This window comes from Carlito syrichta, unplaced genomic scaffold (assembly GCF_000164805.1).
Source record: "Carlito syrichta isolate Samal-C Ts95f unplaced genomic scaffold, Tarsius_syrichta-2.0.1 Scaffold308095, whole genome shotgun sequence".
Lineage (NCBI taxonomy): Eukaryota > Metazoa > Chordata > Mammalia > Primates > Tarsiidae > Carlito > Carlito syrichta.
This window is the reverse complement of record NW_007252191.1, coordinates 333333-354397: the sequence shown is the minus strand read 5'-3', so window position 1 is coordinate 354397 and position 21065 is coordinate 333333. Positions and strand designations below refer to the sequence as shown.

At 35.2% G+C, this 21065-nt stretch overlaps 1 protein-coding gene across 1 annotated transcript in view; it reads left to right on the top strand.

Annotated features, from left to right (window-relative positions):
- Positions 1-21065, top strand: part of LOC103267277 (laminin subunit alpha-2) — a 443000-nt gene that overhangs the window by 89482 nt on the left and 332453 nt on the right. Inside the window, exons 5-9 of the mRNA XM_008064880.1 lie at positions 5628-5807; positions 8859-8948; positions 10354-10471; positions 15179-15357; positions 20055-20154. Coding sequence (XP_008063071.1) covers positions 5628-5807; positions 8859-8948; positions 10354-10471; positions 15179-15357; positions 20055-20154 — 667 coding nt within the window. The remainder of the gene's footprint in view (positions 1-5627; positions 5808-8858; positions 8949-10353; positions 10472-15178; positions 15358-20054; positions 20155-21065) is intronic.

Here is a 21065-nt window from a genome sequence, read left to right as displayed (position 1 = left end):
TGAGCAGTGTTAGAATTAATAAAAATAATTCAAAAAATGATAACTGGTAGTTGGAGGAAATAGTAAAGTATGAGGTAAAGGAAAATGGAAAGAAGACTTCAGTAAACTGTGTGTTATACAACTGAAAATAAGGAAAATAACGTCTCAGAAAAGATTGCATTTGTAATTCTCCACTTGCTCGTTAAGGCCCTGTGGATTTTTGATAGGGAAGTCTCTAGTCTGAAATGTTTGAAGATTTTATTAACCTGTATTATAAATGACATAGTTTGTAACTTTTGTTAATTATCCAGTAATGCATGTATTACTCATGCATTGCTGTTTCACACATTTACATATTTTTATATTTTATAACGTTTAAAAATATCTCAATATTGCATTGGTTTGATAAGATTTTTTAAATGGCAGTGAAAATTTTCTGTTCAGGTAAGGTTTGGTTATTTTAAAATATCTATTAATTTGAATATAATACAACTAGTGACAATTGATAAAGGTGATAAGCTTAGACCAAACTGAGTTTTGAAGGGATTACTGAGTGAGTGAGGATAGAACAAAAGAAAAGGCTAAGGACTGAGCACTATAGTGCTCTAATATTAGAAAGTTGGGGAGAGTTTGAAGGTAATAGTGAAGAAGATTGAGAAGGGGTAGCTAGAAGGGAGAGGAAAACAGTTCACCATGTCTTGGAAGTCAACGGAGTAATCAGTTGTTTCTAGCGCTGCTAAAGTTCAAAAATGGCAGGGACTGAGACTTGGTCATTTTAGCTAGTAATGTGAAGGACATTGGTGACATTCCCAAGCATAGTTTCAGTGGAATGGGGGGAGATCAGTGGAATGGTTGGAGCTTGGTGAAAAACAGACCTAAATGTACCTATTTACTATCGAGAGCCAGAGGTCAAGACTGCGCTCTGTGCTAGAAAAGCAATAAAACATGATCGCATTGTTCCTTTTCCCTAAGATTCCTAGAGCTCATCTCCCTTCTCCAGATATATAGAGTTGACCCTCTTGGATCTATGGGTTCTGCATTCCTGGATTCAAATGACCTCAGATAGAAAATACTAGGAAAAAAAATTGCGTCTGCGCTGAACATACAGAATTTTTTCTTTTCATTATTCCCTAAACAATACAGTGTAACAAATATTTACTTAGCATTTACATTGTGTTAGGTACTGAAATGCAGAGATGAACGAAAGGAAACAGGAGGATGTGCCTAGGTTATTTGCGAATATTGTGCCATTTTGTACCAGTGTCTTGAGCATCCTCAGATTTTGGTGTCCATAGGAGGTCCCGGACCCAATTCCCCACAATTACCAAGGAGTAACTGAACCTGTTTTTCACACGGTCTAAAATAGACGAGATTAGTCTCGTTTTTCAAAGTTATGATTATAATTGTCCTCTTCCTCCCTGAAATAATACCATATGAAGCAAAATTGGATTTAAGAGGTCCCCAGATGTCTCAGCCACTCATTTACATACAAATTCTTTGGCTATACCTATAGATAACTAATCTCAATTTACACATAGGGCTGAATTATTCTATCTCCTAGGATCAACTTACTTTCAATGTGTTATATCTAGTTCACTGGCATATGTGTAGAGCTTGATAGAACAAACAGGTTTTTAAAATGTTCGAGGAGAGAGAGTATGCTACATATCAAGCCGTCAACTCTGTCCACGTGCTACTTATTTTAAAGTTTCTGATACTGATTGATGACCCTTCCACAGGCTTCACTCTCCCATCCGTCCCTATAGTTGGATATTAAGACTATAGCTCCTCCAGCCTTCTAAAGCTAATTTAGTGATAAAAATAAACAAGCATTACAATAAAGGACAATTATCTATACTAGAAATCTGAGTATTTGCTGCATAACCCATTTTTAAAAAATGTATTCTAAAATAAACATGCCACAGAAGCACAGAGATTACATGGGAAAGATAATGTACATAGTATGCTTACACTAGTACAAATAGAATTATTTGGATGGATAGAGTGTACTGTTGATTTAGTCATTTGGTTCCAAAAAGAGATATTTCAGATGAGGGTTTTGTTTCCTTCCTTTGTTTGCCTGTGAAAACTATTTCAAAGAAAAGTGTGTTTTGCAACCTAAAAAACCAGTTGATAATCACAGGCTGATATTTTCAGTTGGAACAAATTCCTGAGACAGCATGAACATACACCCACCAACACGTCTGTAATAGAAACCATTTCAGAAGACACTAGACTGCCACAGATTTCCCAGGGCCTCACAGCAAGACATTGGTGGTCTTGGGGACTGCTACTTTTCATCTTCCTTGAAGATAGACGCCTTCCAGTTGTCACCCGATAGGAAATCAGGAAGGATGCTCAACGACCCAGTCGACTTGGAATTACACAGCATTGTGCCAGTGGAAATAGCCTATTTAATATGACCATTTACTGTGAAGGAGAGTGGAAACACACACTCATGCACACTCACAAACACACATACACATACACATACGTCATGGTGGAAGGAAGCTGCAAGCAGCATGGCCAAACAGCTGGCTGGTTTTATATCCCAGAAACAGCTTGGGACTAACTAGACTCACAAGATCTTTGGCAGAGCAGCTTGATGAAAATAGCAGAACTGTGAGAAGAAGTGTTCTTTTGCTGAATCCTTCTTGCAGCTATTATATTGTTTATTAGCCTAAGTGAGAATTTGTACACCTGTCTTTCAAAAAATTATTTGTATGTTTAAGTGAAGAACTTACGAGTCCTTATGCGGCATAAATGTGGTTCACCACAGCATGAACACCAAATAAACCTTAATAATTTTGAGAAACTCTAATCATAGACATGCGGTGATTTCCTCCTTTCTTTCAAATAGTATTTTGGGGGACAGTTAAGAAAGAACTTGATAGAAATTCAAGCATGCATTCCAGGGCACTGGTGACTTTTCAGTATGCCAAAATTAATCTCTAAGGGATACTAGTTTTAATGGCTTCATGTATCTATTCCTTCTTTTAACATTTAACTGATACCTTCTTAAGCAATACAAAGCACTCCATTTTTAATATGTATATCTGGCTCACCTGCTAGATGCCAGAATTGTGGAATATACAAGATCAAAATTACTCTTTTAGAATTTCCTACATTGGAGGGTGTTCGGTATTTGGAGACAGAAAGTATTTTAGAAGACCTTGTAGTCTATCCCCCCAAGTGCATTGATTAAATGAATTTATTATTTATTATCTGAGGTAGATTCAATTAGCTGTAACATTTCATATTTTTATCTTGAGGCATTTTGAATCTATTCTTTGTGTCATCAGAATTAGTTTTTCATCTTAGAGTTTGTTCTATTTTTCTAGTGATTCAAGTAGTTTATTGGCAATCCGCTTGTGCAAAGCTCCTTGGGATTACCTAAATGCAGGTTGTTATGAATGGAAATGCATATCATTGCCTCTCCTATCAACAAATGTAATCAATGCACATGATACATCATCTTGGAAAAGCAGATGAAAATCCTAGCGTGTAACCTAGAGTCACAGCTCCCGGTGTACACGGAGGTCCCATATCTGCATATCCCACACCCCAGGGCAGGACTCCCACGTCTTAAATTCCTGTCTCATTAGCCCTGTGTGTGTGTGGGGGGGGGTCAGTTCAAAAACCTACCATTCAATTTAAATTTCTTTAGCAACTTTTATTTGATTCATTGATTGCATAGATAATAATCCATTTACACGGTACAAAAAAAGTGAAAATATGTACTTCTTTCTATCTGTCTATTGAGTGATTCCTCATTCTTTTTTTATGGTTGCACATAATTTATTATATAGATGTATAATTTATTTAACTGATCCCAGATGGATGAACATTAGGTTGTTTACAGTCTTTTACTATAATGCAAAAAATACTGTAGAAATAAGATTGTCTTTGTCAGTTTGGGCTGCCGTAACAAAGTTCCATAGAACGAGTGGCTTATAAACAACAGAAGTTTATTTCTCAGAGTTCAGGAGGCTGAAACTGTGCAATCAGGTTGCCAGCATGGTTGGATTCTGATGAGGACTCCCTTTCTAGCTTGTAGAGACTGCCGACTTCCTGTATTCTCACGTGACGGAAAGAGCTAACTAGCTCGCTAGCCTCTTTTCATTAGGGCACTAATCCCATTCATGAAGGCTCCACCCTTATGACCTACTTACGTGCGAAAGGCCTCACCTCCAAATATTACATTGGGATTAGGGTGCCAATATATGAATTTGCGAAAGGCCTCACCTCCAAATATTACATTGGGATTAGGGTGCCAATATATGAATTTTAGTGAGTATGCAAACATTCAGTCCACTAAATATATTTGATTCACATATAATACAATATTTATATTATTTTATATCTGTAAGATAATTCCCAGATGTTGAATTGCTAGGTCAAAAATTCTATGCATTTCTAATTTTGATAGTTATTAAATAACTTTGGGTTTGTACATTCATACCCATAAGCGTAGAAAATATGTCTGTACCCCCTTAGTCTTGCCATTAGAGAGTATTATCAAGATTTGGGAGTTTTGACAACCCCCCAAAATGGGAAGAAGTTCATCAGTGTATTTTTAATGAACAGTGTAATTTTAATGAGTGAGATTTGATATATTATCTAAAGTTTAGCAGCCATTTTTCTTTTTTGTGAATAATACCCTCATAAATTCATCGATTTTTGTGCTGTGTTGTTGATCTGTTTCTTTGTTAATTTTTAGTACTTCAGGTATTAGAGACTTTCTTTACCTATGATAGGAGTTCTTTTTAATTCACCATACAGTTTATTCTTCATTAGAATTCTCTGCTCTTGAGAAACCCCTGAGAGCGCACACTAACCTAGTACATTGTTGAGTAAAATTCCTTATAAATTCTTCATTTTTTTAACATAGAGAATGGTCTAATTGATTTCTACTTCTTCTTGTGTTAATTGTGCTAAATTATTTTCCTAAAACATTCACCATGTCAATTAGGTTTAATATACTTTTATAGAATGTATTTTTGTAGCATATGTTTAGTTCTTGGTAAATTTATGTCTTAGTCTATCAATGACTAAAAAAAAAAATAAAGAAAAACAGCAAAAAACAACCTATTGAATTTTTCTCACTATGATTATATATTTTTCTGGTTTGTCTTGTAATCTGTTCCTTATTGTTCTCCATATTTTAAGGCTATATAATGGGATACTTTCAAGTACAGAATTATTTTAAGTTCCTGTTGGATTTCTGTTTTTAATCTGATATTTTTCTATTTTTTTTAAACCAAGTTTACTGGCTTTCTACTGTGTAGTAGATCCTTAAGTAATTTAGGGCACAATAATTGCTGGAAAAAGAATGATTGCTTTAAGAATTTATGAAAATCCTAGGAAGGTCAAGTTGTTTCAGTGTCTTGGAACAGAGGACTACAGGTACAGAGAATGCCTAAGATATAAGCAAATGAATTGTATTTACGAGAATTTTTAAAAAGCATAGCATATCTCAGTCACTTCACTAGTTTTCACTGAGTAAGCATGAGCCTGAATATGTTCAACTAACTGAAAGAATGAAAACTTACATTTATATTCCTAAAAAAAAAAAAAAAAGAAACAAACAAAATTAGATATTTAACTTCCGGTAAACTTAATGATTAAATTATTTTCCACATGTGCAGATTCACATCTCTTTAATCAATGGGAGACCAAGTGCTGACGATCCCTCTCCTGAGCTACTGGAATTTACCTCGGCTCGCTATATTCGCCTGAGATTCCAGAAGATCCGCACTTTGAATGCTGACTTGATGATGTTTGCTCACAAAGACCCAAGAGAAATTGACCCCATTGTCACAAGAAGAGTAAGTTATGATCAGTCATTGGATGCTATGAATGATATTATACCTATCTTTTATAATTTAAAAAGGAATCTTTCGGTGATTTGTAGGAGTGGTCATTATCAATCATTATTTTTAATTTAAATATTTTGTTATTTTTATTATTATTATTTAACATTTGATTGACTTTCCTTTGTTCCATCCAAACTGTGCCACTTGTTAGGAGTATAACATTTATCAAATGCTTTAGCATTATTAAACTTTAATTTCTTCTTTTGTGGAGTGAAGATCCTAATATGTATTTCACATTCTTATTTTTGAGGGCTAAATTAGTTTTTGTCACTTTAGGTAATCTGTATTACTAATATAACTGGATTTGGGGAGTTACTACTGGAAGTGCAGAGGTTTGAAACATTTTTGGTCATAACCCACACTAAGAAACACATTTTATATCATGACCTAGTACACACACACATGCGCACGCGCACACACACACACACACACACACACACACACACACACACACACTCACACGGGACAGGGGTGGGGAGATGCAGGGGAGATGGGGAGGGGAGAGGGAGAGAAAGAGAACAATATGTCCTAAATCTTAATGTGCACAGAATCAGCTAATGACCTTGTGGGAATACAGTAGATTTAGGGCGGGGCTGAGATTCTGCAGTTCTAGAAGGTTTTCAGGTGATGCCAATGTTGCTAGTCCATGGACCATTTTGTTTAATTAAATAATTTGGTTTTATACTTCATTAATGAATCACAAGCTATAGTTTATGAAAAGTGCTGTTGTAGGGGAAATGGATTCTACTTACTGTTTATTTCCCTTTACAAATAAAATACGAGGGAGAAAAAGGTTAAGACATCTTTTCAAAAGATTTCTGAACACAGAAGCCAATGAAAGTGCTGTCTTCCTGTGTTAGATTTGAATTTGTGGGATCATGATATAGATGATCGATTCAGTGATAACTGTGCTTTCTTCTATCTATCCCTCATTACATTTACTATTTATGACCTCGCATACAATCTGCTACATAGGAGCTAATATTGTGGAACAAATGGCTTAACTATATTTATTATTAGTAATACCCTTATTATTATTATTATTATTATTATTATTATTATTGGTAGAGACAAGTTCTTTCTATGTTGCCTAGGCTGGTCTGGAACTGCTGGGCTCCAGGAATCATCCCACCTCAGCCTCCCACAGTGCTGGGATTACAGGTGTGAGGCACCGTGCGTGGTGGAAAGCACTTAAGTCTAGAATGATCCTATGAAGGTCAGACCACTGCTGTCTAGTGCCAAATTGCTCAACCGATAGCCTGATCATTCACAGTTCCTGAATACCCTTCACATATTTTATCTCCACATTACTTAACTTCTCCACACCTAACCTCTCCATTATCACAAAATCACTTTGAAGGCTTTAGTTAATCTCATACAACATATGTCATGTTTTAGTGCCCTGTATTTTCCAAATGTGAAATAATTTTATCTTATATTTTACCATATCATAAATTGTCTCATGCAGCACTAATCATTATTCGATAGCATTGTCTAGATTCTTTTCTTGCTTCAAAAAAATAACTTTTAATTCTAATTTTGGCATGACTTAAAAATATACACGGAGGAAGATGGAATAATATTGAAGTGAAATTTAATCTTTCCCGACAGTGTATCTACCAGAGGAAAAAAAATCAATGAAAATAAATTAGTGTTCCTTTTATCGTCTTTTGCAGGAGGCAGAGTGGGGGTTAGAACGCACATCTATTATTTATAACTGTATTGTACATGAGCCTTTAAAATAGTGCAGTGGAAGTCAACATATACATATGTTTTTCCAAAGTACTCAAGTTCAATAAACACTACATCTAAATTTAAGTATATAAAAATAAGATATTGAATTTCAGTTCCTCCTTATGACTCAAAAGCAAAGCATTATACATTAATATTTAAAATAGATTTCCCAATTTCAAAAGCATCCACAAATACTACTGTATCCGCTTTCTGAGCAAATATCTCTATGTGTATTTATATTATTAAGTGATGGAGTTAAGAGAAAAAAAGACTTTTACATTATCAAAACTTTCTAGCACCTTCCCTTAATTCAAGGTCTAGGTATATTAAATAAGATAATGTAACAAAAATATTATAAAAGACACTGTGTTTACATAACAAAAATAAACAAAGGAAGGATAAAATTTTTTTAAAAAGGAGATTTATAATCAGGGAACTCAGATTTGCATCCACCTACTTATTCTTGCTAAATCCGTTTTTTTTCTTCCATATGTATAATTGGAATAATGGAATTATTTACTACTGAAATGGTTGTTTGGATACTGATGATGTCAAGTACTATGGTAATTGTAAAATGTTATATACATATTAGTTAAAATGTTTTAAATAGTCCAGCTCTGTAATTATAAATATTCTTTTAAAATAGCTATATAGATTAAAATAATTAACAGCATAGCTCTATAGGAGGTTAATTATATGCACTTTTTAACAAAAATAAAAAGATGCAAGTGTGCAAGTGTTGTATCCAACAAACTTGAAGTTATTTACTTTCTATTTTCTTCTTAATATGGTTAAGTAATATGTTGTTATGACCACAATTTCTCTCTAAATTTTGTTGGTTCTTTTCAAGTCTGTTGAGTAAAACAGTCTGCATATGACTTGTGAATGCCAAGGTTCCTATTATCACAACAAAATCACTTTTTTTGTGTGACACTATGTAAAACAACTTTTATGAAGAATAATTGTCCTTAGTCCCAAGATAACCAACTTCAGCAACAAGTATTCCAATGTGTACTTTGTACTGTCTGTGGAAAAGAAATTTCTAAAATACCAACATAACTTAAATTAAAAGCATCCTTTCTTTGGGTTATAATTATGAGCTAGGAGGTACTTCATTTGTTTTGAGTCTTCACTTGTCCTCAAGAAACACAAATGTGTTTCAAACTAAGGATAAAAGTCGAAAATAAAATTTTTAATTGAATGTTCCCTTTTGCTCCTATCACCTTGCAGTCATCTTAACAGGATTTCTCTCTGGATTGCTTTTTGCAGTATTACTACTCGGTCAAGGATATTTCGGTTGGAGGGATGTGCATCTGCTATGGTCATGCCAGGGCTTGTCCACTTGATCCAGCGACAAATGTATGTATATTTATAGGATGCCTAAGCAAAGTGAAGCCCTGAACTGTAAAATGTTTCATGAGAGTCTTTGTTGACAGGAAACCCTGTGAATGGGTGTCAGGTCCCCACTTAGATGGTGGAACAGAAAGCGATGCCCAGATGAAATAAGAGCTGGCAGTTAGGATGATAGACTTTGAAATCAGCCATCACAGTATCAGAAAACAGATTAGTTTCTTCCAAAAAGGCTCCAAACGGGTCTATATCTTTTGAAACCTCTCTAGCTATGACAGCCTGCCGTGTGATTTAGCTTTAGAAAATGCCTGCCATCAATCAACCTGACCATTTCTTTTAAAATTTTCAATCGAAAAATTAATGCAAACAAATGAAAAATGTGCATGGAAGTAAATACATAGATGGCCATGGAGCAGGCGGGTAAGGTCGGGCAGTGAAAATAAAAGGTGGGGTAGAAGAGAGAATTCAAGAGAGCCTTGACAGTGCCAAACCAGAAAATGCTGGAATGCTTTTGGGTAGAATTTTTCATTCATGACAATGGATTAAGTGAACCAAACCTAAAGGAGAAGATGAATGAGCATCTATTTTTCCTGTCACAAACAAACTGGTGAAATGCAAAATCATCAATTGTATAGTATATAGAAAAATATATTGACTAGTGAGATCAGTGAATGTGAGTAGGACTATGGACTTGTTTTTTTCTCCACTAAAATTGTGACACTATACTCAAAGCTAGTTTTCTGATTCATGGATTATAATGTTATCTCCTAGGAAGAGGCAAACTGCCTGGCATATTTTTATGGGGAAAATAGTAGTGCTCCTTTCTGCTTGGTAACAGGGTGCTCTCTACCAGGTGGACTGATGGGTCTTATTCCTCTAGCTTTGAGAGCCCACGAGGCATCCTTGGAGAGCCAGTTCCACGTGATACGTTGAGACTGCACTAAAACTGTACTAGGATCACATACAGGCAAAAGAGTTCATTTTAGGACCTTAGATTTCTGTTTTATCTATGCCCCTAGATTCCTAGACGTCAACCTCTTCCTCTTTGCCACATCCAAAAATGTTAACGGTACTTTGAGGGGAGCCTGAAGATAGGCACATCCAATTCAAAAACCATGCAGATCCCAGGCATCATAGAAGGAACGTTCAGTCTTTAAGACCACTCCCAAGTGTGCCTTCCTGCTTTCTTCCAAGCCTAAGCCCAGTGATACCAAAATGGCCTGGATGACCCTAAGCTGATGATCAAATATACCTATTCTGAGGCTGCCACTGCTTCCTTCCCAGGGTGACAGTAGTTTTACATTTTAGTATATAGTCTACTTTCCTCTTTTCTTCACACTGCCTTTCAGAGAGCTCTCCTTCTTTATGGCTCTAAATAATGCTAAAAGCGTGCTACTTCCCTCTTTTTGACCAGAAATCTCGCTGTGAGTGTGAGCATAACACATGCGGAGATAGCTGTGATCAGTGCTGTCCAGGATTCCATCAGAAACCCTGGAGAGCTGGAACTTTTCTGACTAAAACAGAATGTGAAGGTATGTTCTTGAGAAGCCAACCGAATGTGTCTTTCTTCCTCTCCAAGAAAAAAGCCAGCAACGGAAAATAGTAAAATGACTGACTGTACAAATGTGCCAACAAATACTCATTTATATTATCATATTGAAGACAAACGTATGCCTAGTTTTTCCTGAAGGGAACTACCTAATAAGAGTAGCAGATGACTTTACAGCCTAATATTGACCATTGGCCCCATCTGGTGACAGGGATACTAGAGAAATCTGTGTTTATGGAGATTTGCCCCAGGTCAAGAAAAGACCTAAATATAGACTTGTGCAGTACTGTAAACCCAAACTTGTGTATAGCTCAATTCAACTGAATTCAGATATTAATATTTGAGTGAATCTTCCCTAACCACTTTTTTTTCAACTGAATAAATATATGTGGCCTTCAAAACGAGTTTGGTAGACATCTTAAACTAATATCAACCTTATATATTTATTGAATATTATTAATTCAATCATGTTTGTCGTGTATAATGTGTCAAGCATGATATGTCTTTAAAACTACTGAACTATAACACATAGTAATCCTAAAATATTTCTCAACTATAAAATATAAAATTAACCTTCCATAATTCATGAGTTCCACATCCATGGATTCAACCTATTACAGATTAAAAATATTTGGGGGAAAAATTGCATCTTTATTGAACTTGTATAGACTTTTTATTATTCCCTAAACAAAACAATATAACAAATATTTACATAGCATTTACATCATATTGGGTATTATAAGTAGTCTAGAAATGATTTAAAGTATACAAGAGAAGGTGCATGGGTTATATGGTCCTGAGCCTCCCTGCGACTTGGCATTTGAGGGAGGTCCTGGAATCTGTCCTCTACAGATACTGAGGAACAACTGTATTTCCTTTTCAGTGTAAGATTCCGCATATATCCTATCAATGTCTTCATTTTCTGCAATCTCCTCACTTAGTTTTGAATTTGTCTCTGTCTGTAAAGACAGTATGGATTAGAAAACTTCTATCATTACTAAGAAGCCTCTGGAGACTTGGGCCGTTGAATGGTTACCTACTATTATAAGGGACCCTTGGAGGATAGCCTTTGTTTTCTTCAACTACTCTCCTCGCCCCGTTTTAGCGAATCTCTCAGTTCTCCCCAGCATCCCCATGGAGAGCAGACATTCTTAACTAAGAGTGACTTTAAGTGAAACCCCACCCAAGGATATTTGCTCTCAAACTTCCTCAAATTCTAATTAAATTTCTCTTCTGTTTGCAATCACAAGTGGGAGTAGCACTTGAAGGTAGGGATTCTTTCAGCTGCCGCTGACATCATATCGCACAGTTATAATTATGTAATGTTAAGTGGATCTGCAAAATCCTCCACCACTTTTCACTTGCGTATCTATGTTTAAACACATAACAAAAGGACAGAGCAACATGTTAGCAATAGAGGTTGATTAGGCAAAGCAAACGATTTCTACTTGCTGCTATATCCATTTTTTAAATAACGGAATCATGAAACAACCTTTTCTTTCCTTGTAGGGCAGATGGGACGCTATCTTTCCAAACTAAAAAAATAAACATTTCAAAAACCCAGGAATTAAACTAGGAGTTTTAACCATAAAGCCTTAGATAAACAGCACATTTTTGTCAGTGTAAGCATTCCTAAAAGCTTATGTGGAAATCTTCTTTTTCAAGTTGAATCATATTCCAATCACCTTAATATTTAGGAAAAATCCTTCCGTGACATGACAAATCCCTCTGTAAAATGAATAATCGCCTTCTAATTCATTTGAGTTTAATTTGGATTTTCATCAATCTAGCTTACTTAAGGCAAGATATATCTCTAAAGCACAAAGAATATTCATTCCATTGCTAAGCCTTTACTAAAGAACAGTTTTGTATCTTGTGTCTTGGACATTCTGTGAAATAGTAAGTCGTGGACGACAGAGCAAAAACATGGCTCTTGGTGAGCAGGTCCTGGCTGTGTCCTTGGAGGCTACAGACAGAGCTAGGCAGGGTGCATTCTCTAAACAGCGAACAGGGCTACAGGCAGAGGGTTCTGGCTGCTCTTTGTGTGTGCAGGACTCTGGTTCAGGCATCAGCATTTTACTTATCCATGCTCGTCATTCTAAATACTCTTGACAACACAAATTCTAAATAGTGTGAAATATGTTTGTAATATTTTATATTTTCCTCTACCTATACTGGCAGCAGAAATTTTGACTGTTTCTTGAAATATATTTTTGCAATAAGGTTCTTAAGAATTCATAACTGGATGTGGTGGTGCGCTTCTACAGTCCCAGCTACTCAGGAGAGGCTGAGGTGGAAGGATCACCTGAATCCAGGGGTTCAAGCCCAGCCTGGGCAATAGTGAGACCCTGTCTCTAAAAGAGAGATAGCGCTGAGAGAGAGAGAGAGAGAGAGAGAGAGAGAGAGAGAGAAATTCTGTATAGTCCTATAGTCCTAAAGATGTAAAACTGCTTGTAATGCCTAATAATTTATATCTATTACTATGTGTTTCCTAGAATTAAGTTTAAAGCTGTCCGTTAATATAGCAAAAATACTGTATTATTAATCAAAAGTCTGCAGATTGGGGAAGGGATTTGCAACAATCATAACAAGAAGATAGTCTTCCTACATTAAAAGGTCTACATACCAGGAAGAAAAAATGAATAAACATTTAAAAATCAGCAAAGATCAAGATAAGCATCTCTCAAAGAAGAAATGACTTGTAACTCTATCAAAAGATGATCACACTTATAACTAAGGAAGTACCAATTAAAACAATGAAAATATTATTTTTAACTTATCAAAATGTTCACTTATCCACTCAACAAATACTATGTCCATGAACTACATTAAAAGAGTGAAAATGCACAGTGTTGGCAATTAGGGAAAAACTGTTTCATCACCTCTAATGAAGGAAGTATAATTTGACATCATATTTTTGGAGGGAAACTGTTTAAGTAATTAAAATGTAAATTTTGCATGCTCTTTGACTAAAAATTATACTTCTAGGAATTTGGCCTATAGATGTATCATATAGGAGCACGGGACGATTGTCATGATCCTTGTTATTATAGTATTCCTGCGGCTAACATTTATTGAGTGGAGTATTTAGTATGTCTCAGGCATTCTGCTAAGCATTCTGAAAACAACTGCAAGCAATACACACTACAACCACAGTAGGATTTGAATTTTCTCCTCAAAGTCACTCAACTGGAAAATAAGAAGCTTTCTAACATTAGAGCCCCCACTTCTAACCCACTTCCTTGTCCTCTCAGATTGTGTGCAGTATGATTTGTAAAGGAGAAACCTGGAAACTGTGTAACTGTCCATTAATGGGGACCGGATAAATCGCTCTATTCGTGGGATATTTATGCTGTGTGGAAAGAGATTCATGGCATGCTGTTAGTAGAATGGGACAGTTCAGTCAGTAGATAAATGCCCCTCCCTGTCTGTGGATCATGCATACACACACACACACACACACACACACACACACACGGAAATCAACATAGGGACATGCAGGAAACTCAGTGAGAAGGAGACTGCATAGATATCTTTCCCTAGCTCCCATTCTAATATAAATTCTTCATATTTTTAAAAGCTCTACTCAGTCCTTTCTCGGGAAAGTGATTTTTCACTTTGAATTCCTCTAATGTAACATGAAAAAGACAAGGAGGATGAAGAGAAGGAAAAATCAATTGGGAACTTATTTATAAGGCATTATGCTAATGATTTTACATGCATTATCTCACCTGGTGCTTTTAAATATCCCTGTCTGGTAATTACTATTGACCGCCTATGTCTTTTATGGAAACTAAGCTTTAGTGAAATTAAGCTCCCAGCATCACATGACTATGAAGTCGTGGAGAGGGCACACACATCCAAGGATGGTAGATGCAAAACAGCATGATCTTAGCCACCAGGCAAACCAGCTGTCAATTTGTCTTGATTTCTTGGCACCTGTCATGTGTCTTATCTCACTCACCAGGTAGAACGTGAGGGGATTCTGGCAGTCTTCAGTAACATAGACTCTGGCATCTGACTTCAGAGTTTGGTTTCCAATACTGATTAGGTTACTTTTTAAAAGGTTTTTCACCTCTCTGTGCCTCAAGTTTCTAATATACCAAAAGAGAGAATAATAATAATGATACCGAGTTCCTAAGGGCATTTTGAGGATTAAAATCAGTGGTAATAAATATAAAACACCTAGAACAGAGCCTGACATATATTTTTAAAACTAAGTTTTAATTGTTCTTAGTAGTAAAAGAAAGAAATTATATCCTGCATGTTTTTCTGTACTCATAGAACCTAGCACAGAGATTTCTGTATAGTAATTATTCGTTAGTTAATTACTGACTAATTAATGTGTTAATTATTCAATGCCATCATTCAGTAATTTATCATTTGCCATAATGTGAAATTATAGGTTGAGCCATATGAAATTGCACTTTTGTAAGTCAAAATCAAATATTGGCAATTTCATATGATTCATATTAATTTATATGTTTTAATTATCTCAAATTCCATTACAATTTGTGAATTTATTAATACATCCAATAAATATAAATACTTTTTAGATACCTTCCTGGGTGTGTGCATGAGAAATGTAATTCCCCACATAGTATAATCTATTATGTACAACAGAAAATAATATTTAAATGTATCCGAAACTTGAAATCAACATTTATTAATTTATTTTCCCCTAATGCAGCATGCAATTGTCATGGAAAAGCTGAAGAATGCTATTATGATGAAAATGTTGCCAGAAGAAATCTGAGTTTAAATATACATGGAAAATACATTGGAGGTGGTGTGTGCATTAATTGTACTCGAAATACTGCTGGTATAAACTGTGAGACATGTATTGACGGCTTCTTCAGACCCAAAGGGGTATGTTTTCTTCTTTCATAAAGTGTTATTTTTGCCTTTTTATACAAAAATGTACTTATAACAAATAACTTTGAACGTTTCTCTAAAATGTTAAACTGCAAATTCTAAAAGGTCAATGGGGCTGGGCCCGGTGGCTCATGCCTGTAATCCCAGCACTTTGGGATGCCGAGACAGGAGGATCCCTTGAGCCCAGGAGTTCAAGACTAGTCTGAGCAACCATTCCTTTTAAATTTTTTAAAAATTAATCTGCCACAGTAGTGCATGCCTGTAGTCCAGCTGCTGGGGAGACCAATGCAGGAGGATCGCTTGAGCCTAGGAGTTTGAGGCTGCAGTAAGTTATGATTGTGCCATTGCACTCCAGCCCTAACAACAGAGTAAGACCTTGTCTCTAAAACAAAATAAAAAACCCCAAAAAATTTTTTAAACGACTGGGAACATTTTATAAGGAAGCTGATGTAAATCTTTGAGACTGTAAGATAAAACATTTCCATCTCTCCAGAAAGTTCCACTGGACCTCCTTACAGTCAATCCCCATACTTTTTTGTTGTCTCCTAGGACACCAACTGCATGCATGTCAGGTTGCTTGATTGTGTCTGGTAGGTCATTGAAGCAGTACTAATTTAATTTCTTTTCTTTCTCTGTTCTTCAGATTGAATCATTTTTATTTGTCATCATGTCATCAGGTTGACTACTTTTCCTCCTGCCATCTCTAACTTGGCACTAAACATATTCAGTGAATTTTTAAATTAAGATATTTTACTTTTCAACTTTCTGTAGTTCTTATGTTTCTCAAAAGTTCCATTACTCTGCTGAAATACTCCATGCATTCAGTTATACAAACTTGTTTTCTTGATATTCTTGGACATATAGTACTTACATTGACTTCCTTGTCTTATTTGAATACCTGGATCACCTTAGGGTCTGCTTTTATTGACTTCTTTTTCTTTTTTAATAAGGACAACTTTTTCCTGTTTCTTCTCACATCCAGTTCAGTAGCCCCCCTGTATTCACAGGGGAAATGTTCCAAGACCCAAAGTGGATGCCTGAAACCACGGATAGTACCAAGTCATATATATAACATGTTTTTTCAATCTGATAACAATGATGACTCAGTGACTAATGGGAGGGTAGTGTATATACAGCATGGATATGCTGGAAAAGAGATGATTCACATCCCTGGCAATTCAGAGTGGAATGATGTGAAATTTCATCACACTACCCAGAAAGGCATGCAAATTAAAACTTATAAATTATTTATTTCTAAAATATTTCATTTAATATTTTTGGACTGTGGTTGAATGTGGTAACTAAAACCACAGATAAGGGGGAACTTTTGTAATTTATTATTTATACAGGACATTTTAGAGAATACAATGCAGAGAGACTGGATTCTGTTATCCTCCTCTGAAGATTTTGAATTTGTTCTAATTAGGAGTAAACTCACTGAGTTATCACCATGAAGTTCCAGAGGTTTGACTTTAAATTTTGTGAGGGCATATTGATGGAAAACTCAAGGTATTCACCTTATGTAACTAACTTGTTTGACTTAAAACCCAATTTCTTTTTACTTTATGGTGTGTAGCACCTGAAAACTCTGTGCAGCTTATTCAGTTTACCAGCTGTTGCTTTCCACTAGGTTTTCTGGAGTCTCATGAATGAATGTACTTTAAAAGGATAAGTTAAGTCTTGGAGGGATATTGGCATGGAAATTTTGATCCTTTCCCTCTATAAATGTGGATTTCCTTCAATGTACATACTTTTTTTCTTTTGAACATCAAATCCTTCCAATTTCTACCAGCTTTTATTTATTCTCCCATGTCCACAAATGTTTGATTTTAATATTTTGTCCAGAATTCATAATTGTTATCTGATAGTGTTGTTAGTTTCATACAAGACACTTTATCATTATCAGAACTGGGCTCTTGATCATGTTTTTATTACAAGTCAAGTAATTAAGTGAATCTGAGCCTAGAATTTGGTGTTTTTATACTTATGAAAATGCTTATGCTACACTGTTAAAAAAAAATACATATCTTTCAAGCACTCAATATTTGTGTAGAAGTCCACTGTGTTTTTATGAAGATGCAGGAAAAAAAGGTTTTGTGTAAAATTATTGTCTAAAATTTGATTTTATATGTGTGTACTTAACACACATATTAACTTTTATGTATATAAATATATACAATACAATATTTAGAGGATAAATTAGTAATCTAAATTATTTTAGTAAGATGAAAATGTAAGATAGATATGTTTTTAGAATCTCGTTGATTAGAAGGTTTCCTGATCAACCCGCTAATTCAGGCAGATTTTCCTAATTACAACAAGATAAGGTAATGAATTAGAAGGCTTTGGTTTACTCAAACTCATAATTGGGATCATAAATCATATTTCTAAGACTAAAAAATTTTATCCAAAAAATTTTTTGCAATGTGCCTACCAAGAGATTTTTTGTTTCTGTTTTCATATCCGGGTGGTTTCTCTGGGTACAAAGTCTTTCTTCCAATCCCACTCTCAAATTGATGCTTATACCTTAAGCTTCACTTTATTCATTATTTTTTTCTTTTATATATATATATTTAAAGATGTGGGGTCCAATTCAGGATTAGGTATACAAGTGGACATCATACAGGTAAAGTTTGGGCCTCCCTTTGGTCCCCACTTTGCCTGGTTTGAGATCAGGTGCCCTTATTGATGTTGTGTCCCCCCACCCTCACCCCGTCGTACCCAACTACTGCCTATCCCTTTCTTACAGTATTTTGGTAAATGTTCAATGTCCACTTATGAGTGAGAACATGTGGTACTCTGTTCTTTGTTTCTATGATAGATCACTGAGTATTATTGATTCTATATCCATCCAAGTTGCCACGAAGTCCATATGATTGTCCTTCTTCATGGCTGTGTAATATTCCGTCATGTTTATGTACCCCATTTTTTAAATCCAGTCCAATTTAAGCTTCACTTTAAACAATCACCTCTTTCCGTAATGCATTGCTTGACTTCATTGTGCTATGTTATTACCCCCTCTTTTGGGGGCCTATAATGCTGTGCTTGTATGTCTATTTTATTCCTTTGCACATTCTCTTTAATCAGTGTCTTTTAAGTGTATTATTATTCCTGTAAACTTACTTAAGGCAGAGATCATGCCTTACCTATGCTTTGCACAGTCCTTACTTCATAGCAGGGGATGAATGAATGTATCTTAAATAAACGATTATTTTGAAAGTGATTTGTGAGTCTAATTTAGTGATATTCAATCAGATATGTAAATAAGTATAATTTTAGCACTTTGATTTATTTTAGCAAACAAGTTTTCATTTGAGAATTAAACCTAGATATACACATATACAGAAGCTATGTCTAATGAGAGGGAAGTATATTCATACATACAGTATGTGTATGTATATAACTCAGCAGTAGTTCAGTATTTTCTGAGCAAATAATTTAGTTTTTTAGTTCTTTTTCTATTTAATCTGGAAAATAAATCTGTATATATAGTATATTAGGACCGTCTAGGCTTCTTTCATTAGAACATTCTAACAGCAAAAGCTACTAGTTATATGAAGTATTTAAAATGTGCCAGGAATCTTACAAAATGCTTTATATATTATTCCTTTTAATTTTAATTTATATGACATCGCTGTATTTGCTAGTATTGTCCTCATATTTCAAGGAGGTAAATAAACTGCCCAGGGCCACACTAGGATATGAGCTCAGGTTTTTCTGGTTATGGAGTCCACATTGCTTCCTCCCAGTTAATGCTGCCTTTCAGAAAACCAAATTTTTACATCTAAATATTTAATATTATCTTCTTTCAAACATCAAATATAAATTTTGATGTAATTAATTGTATCATGATCGATATTTTAAAAGTGTGTGGAAAATAAATTTGGAAAAAAAATTTTACTTTTTTTTTGAGCTAAGGTCTCACTCACTTGCCCAAGCTGGAGTGTAATGGCACAATCATAGCTCATGGCAGCTTTATCTTTCTGGGCCCAGATAATCCTTCCACCTGCCTCAGGCTCCTGAGTAGCTGGGATTACAGGCATGTGCCACCACACCTGGCTAATTTTTTGATTTTTTGTAGAGATGAAGTCTCACTATGTTGTCAAACGCCAGGTCTCACTCAGCAGTCCTCCCATCTCAGCTTCCTAGAGTGTTGGGATTATAGGCACGAGTCACAGTGCCTGGCCTTCTGTTGCTAATTTTGAACTATGTTGTAACAAAAAACAAAGTAATTGGGAAGACTTTATTATGGAATATAAATTAAAGTATACCAAGCAAATACTGTTATTTTTCTTGGTTATGAGAATGATACTGTTGTTATAAAAGAGGTGCATTCTTAAATGTATAGTGACTAAAGGCTGTGTATCTGGGATTCTCTTTAAAAAATTTAGCAAAGTCTAAAATGTGATGAAATTCATATGAGAAAATCTTCATAGCTGTTGAACCTAGCTAATAAATATAAAGAAATTTATTATACTACACTTCTCTTTACTTTTGTGTAACGATTTAGAAGAAATGGATTTCAGATATTGCAAACCTCTATTAAAGGTAATTTCATATCACAATTTTCTCATTAATTTGTTATCATGTATCATTAAAATTACTTTAATTTGTTCTTAAAAGTTTGCTGAATGGAAAAATATTGCTGTTTTTATTACACATATTTGAAAGCATTTCAATGTTTTTGTTAGGTAACTCCCAATTACCCAAGACCGTGCCAGCCATGTCATTGTGATCCAGTTGGTTCCTTAAATACAGTCTGTGTCAAGGATGAGAAGCAAGCTCGACGAGGTGAGAGCTGCTGTAGAATGTCACTGCCCTGATGAAGGGACAACCGAAAGCCAGTTCTGATTATTGGCAGAATATTTTGCAGTAAATGACATTCATGTGATAAATTTATTCTTAAATCTATGGATGTATTAGGGTTCCCTCCATGGGACAGTTTTTTAATTCATCTCAATAATTACTTTCATGTTTAATGATAATATTTAAATAGCAAGAAAAGTTAAATCACTTGTTTTGAAATATAGGAATACGCGTACACATACACACACGTATATAAAAAGTCAGTCACAAATTGGTGGTGCAACTTTTTCATACCCTGTTATTCATTAAATTGGTTTGTAGCTTCTGTGGGTTCTAGTGGGAAATGACAGCAATTACTGAGGGGAGTGTGTCCTACAGTGGAAATAGCCAACAGGAGAGATCATACCTTGAGCTGTAGGCAATAAGATAGAAAGCACCACATGCTGGTAAAGAACTACAGAAGGTGGTAGTCATGAGTTAATGAAGTGAAAGAGGCTGACGCTAATTTAAGCCAAACAATGCCTTTGAGAAATGAAATTCACAATGAAATCCAAACATTAGAGAATCAAATACCAACATAACTCCTTGATATAAAACATTTGGGAGCTACTTCCAGGGTAGCTGCTTGCCAAGTTTAAGTAGGAAAGTCATAGAATGTATTTGGGACAGTTTCTTTATATCTCTAGGAGTGAATTCTCTTCTTTAGAAAGGCTGAAATAAATCATGGCTACGATGTAGGATTTTTTTTCTCTAATGACTTTAGAGTTAAAAGACCTACAATGGGCCATTGCTAGATCATTGCCGTCACCATTGCCTTGCTAAGCTATGGTGTGGCCATGTGCTCTTTGAGTTACGGCCAGGCCATGTTTTCTTAAGCTTTGGTCCTCTTCCCTACC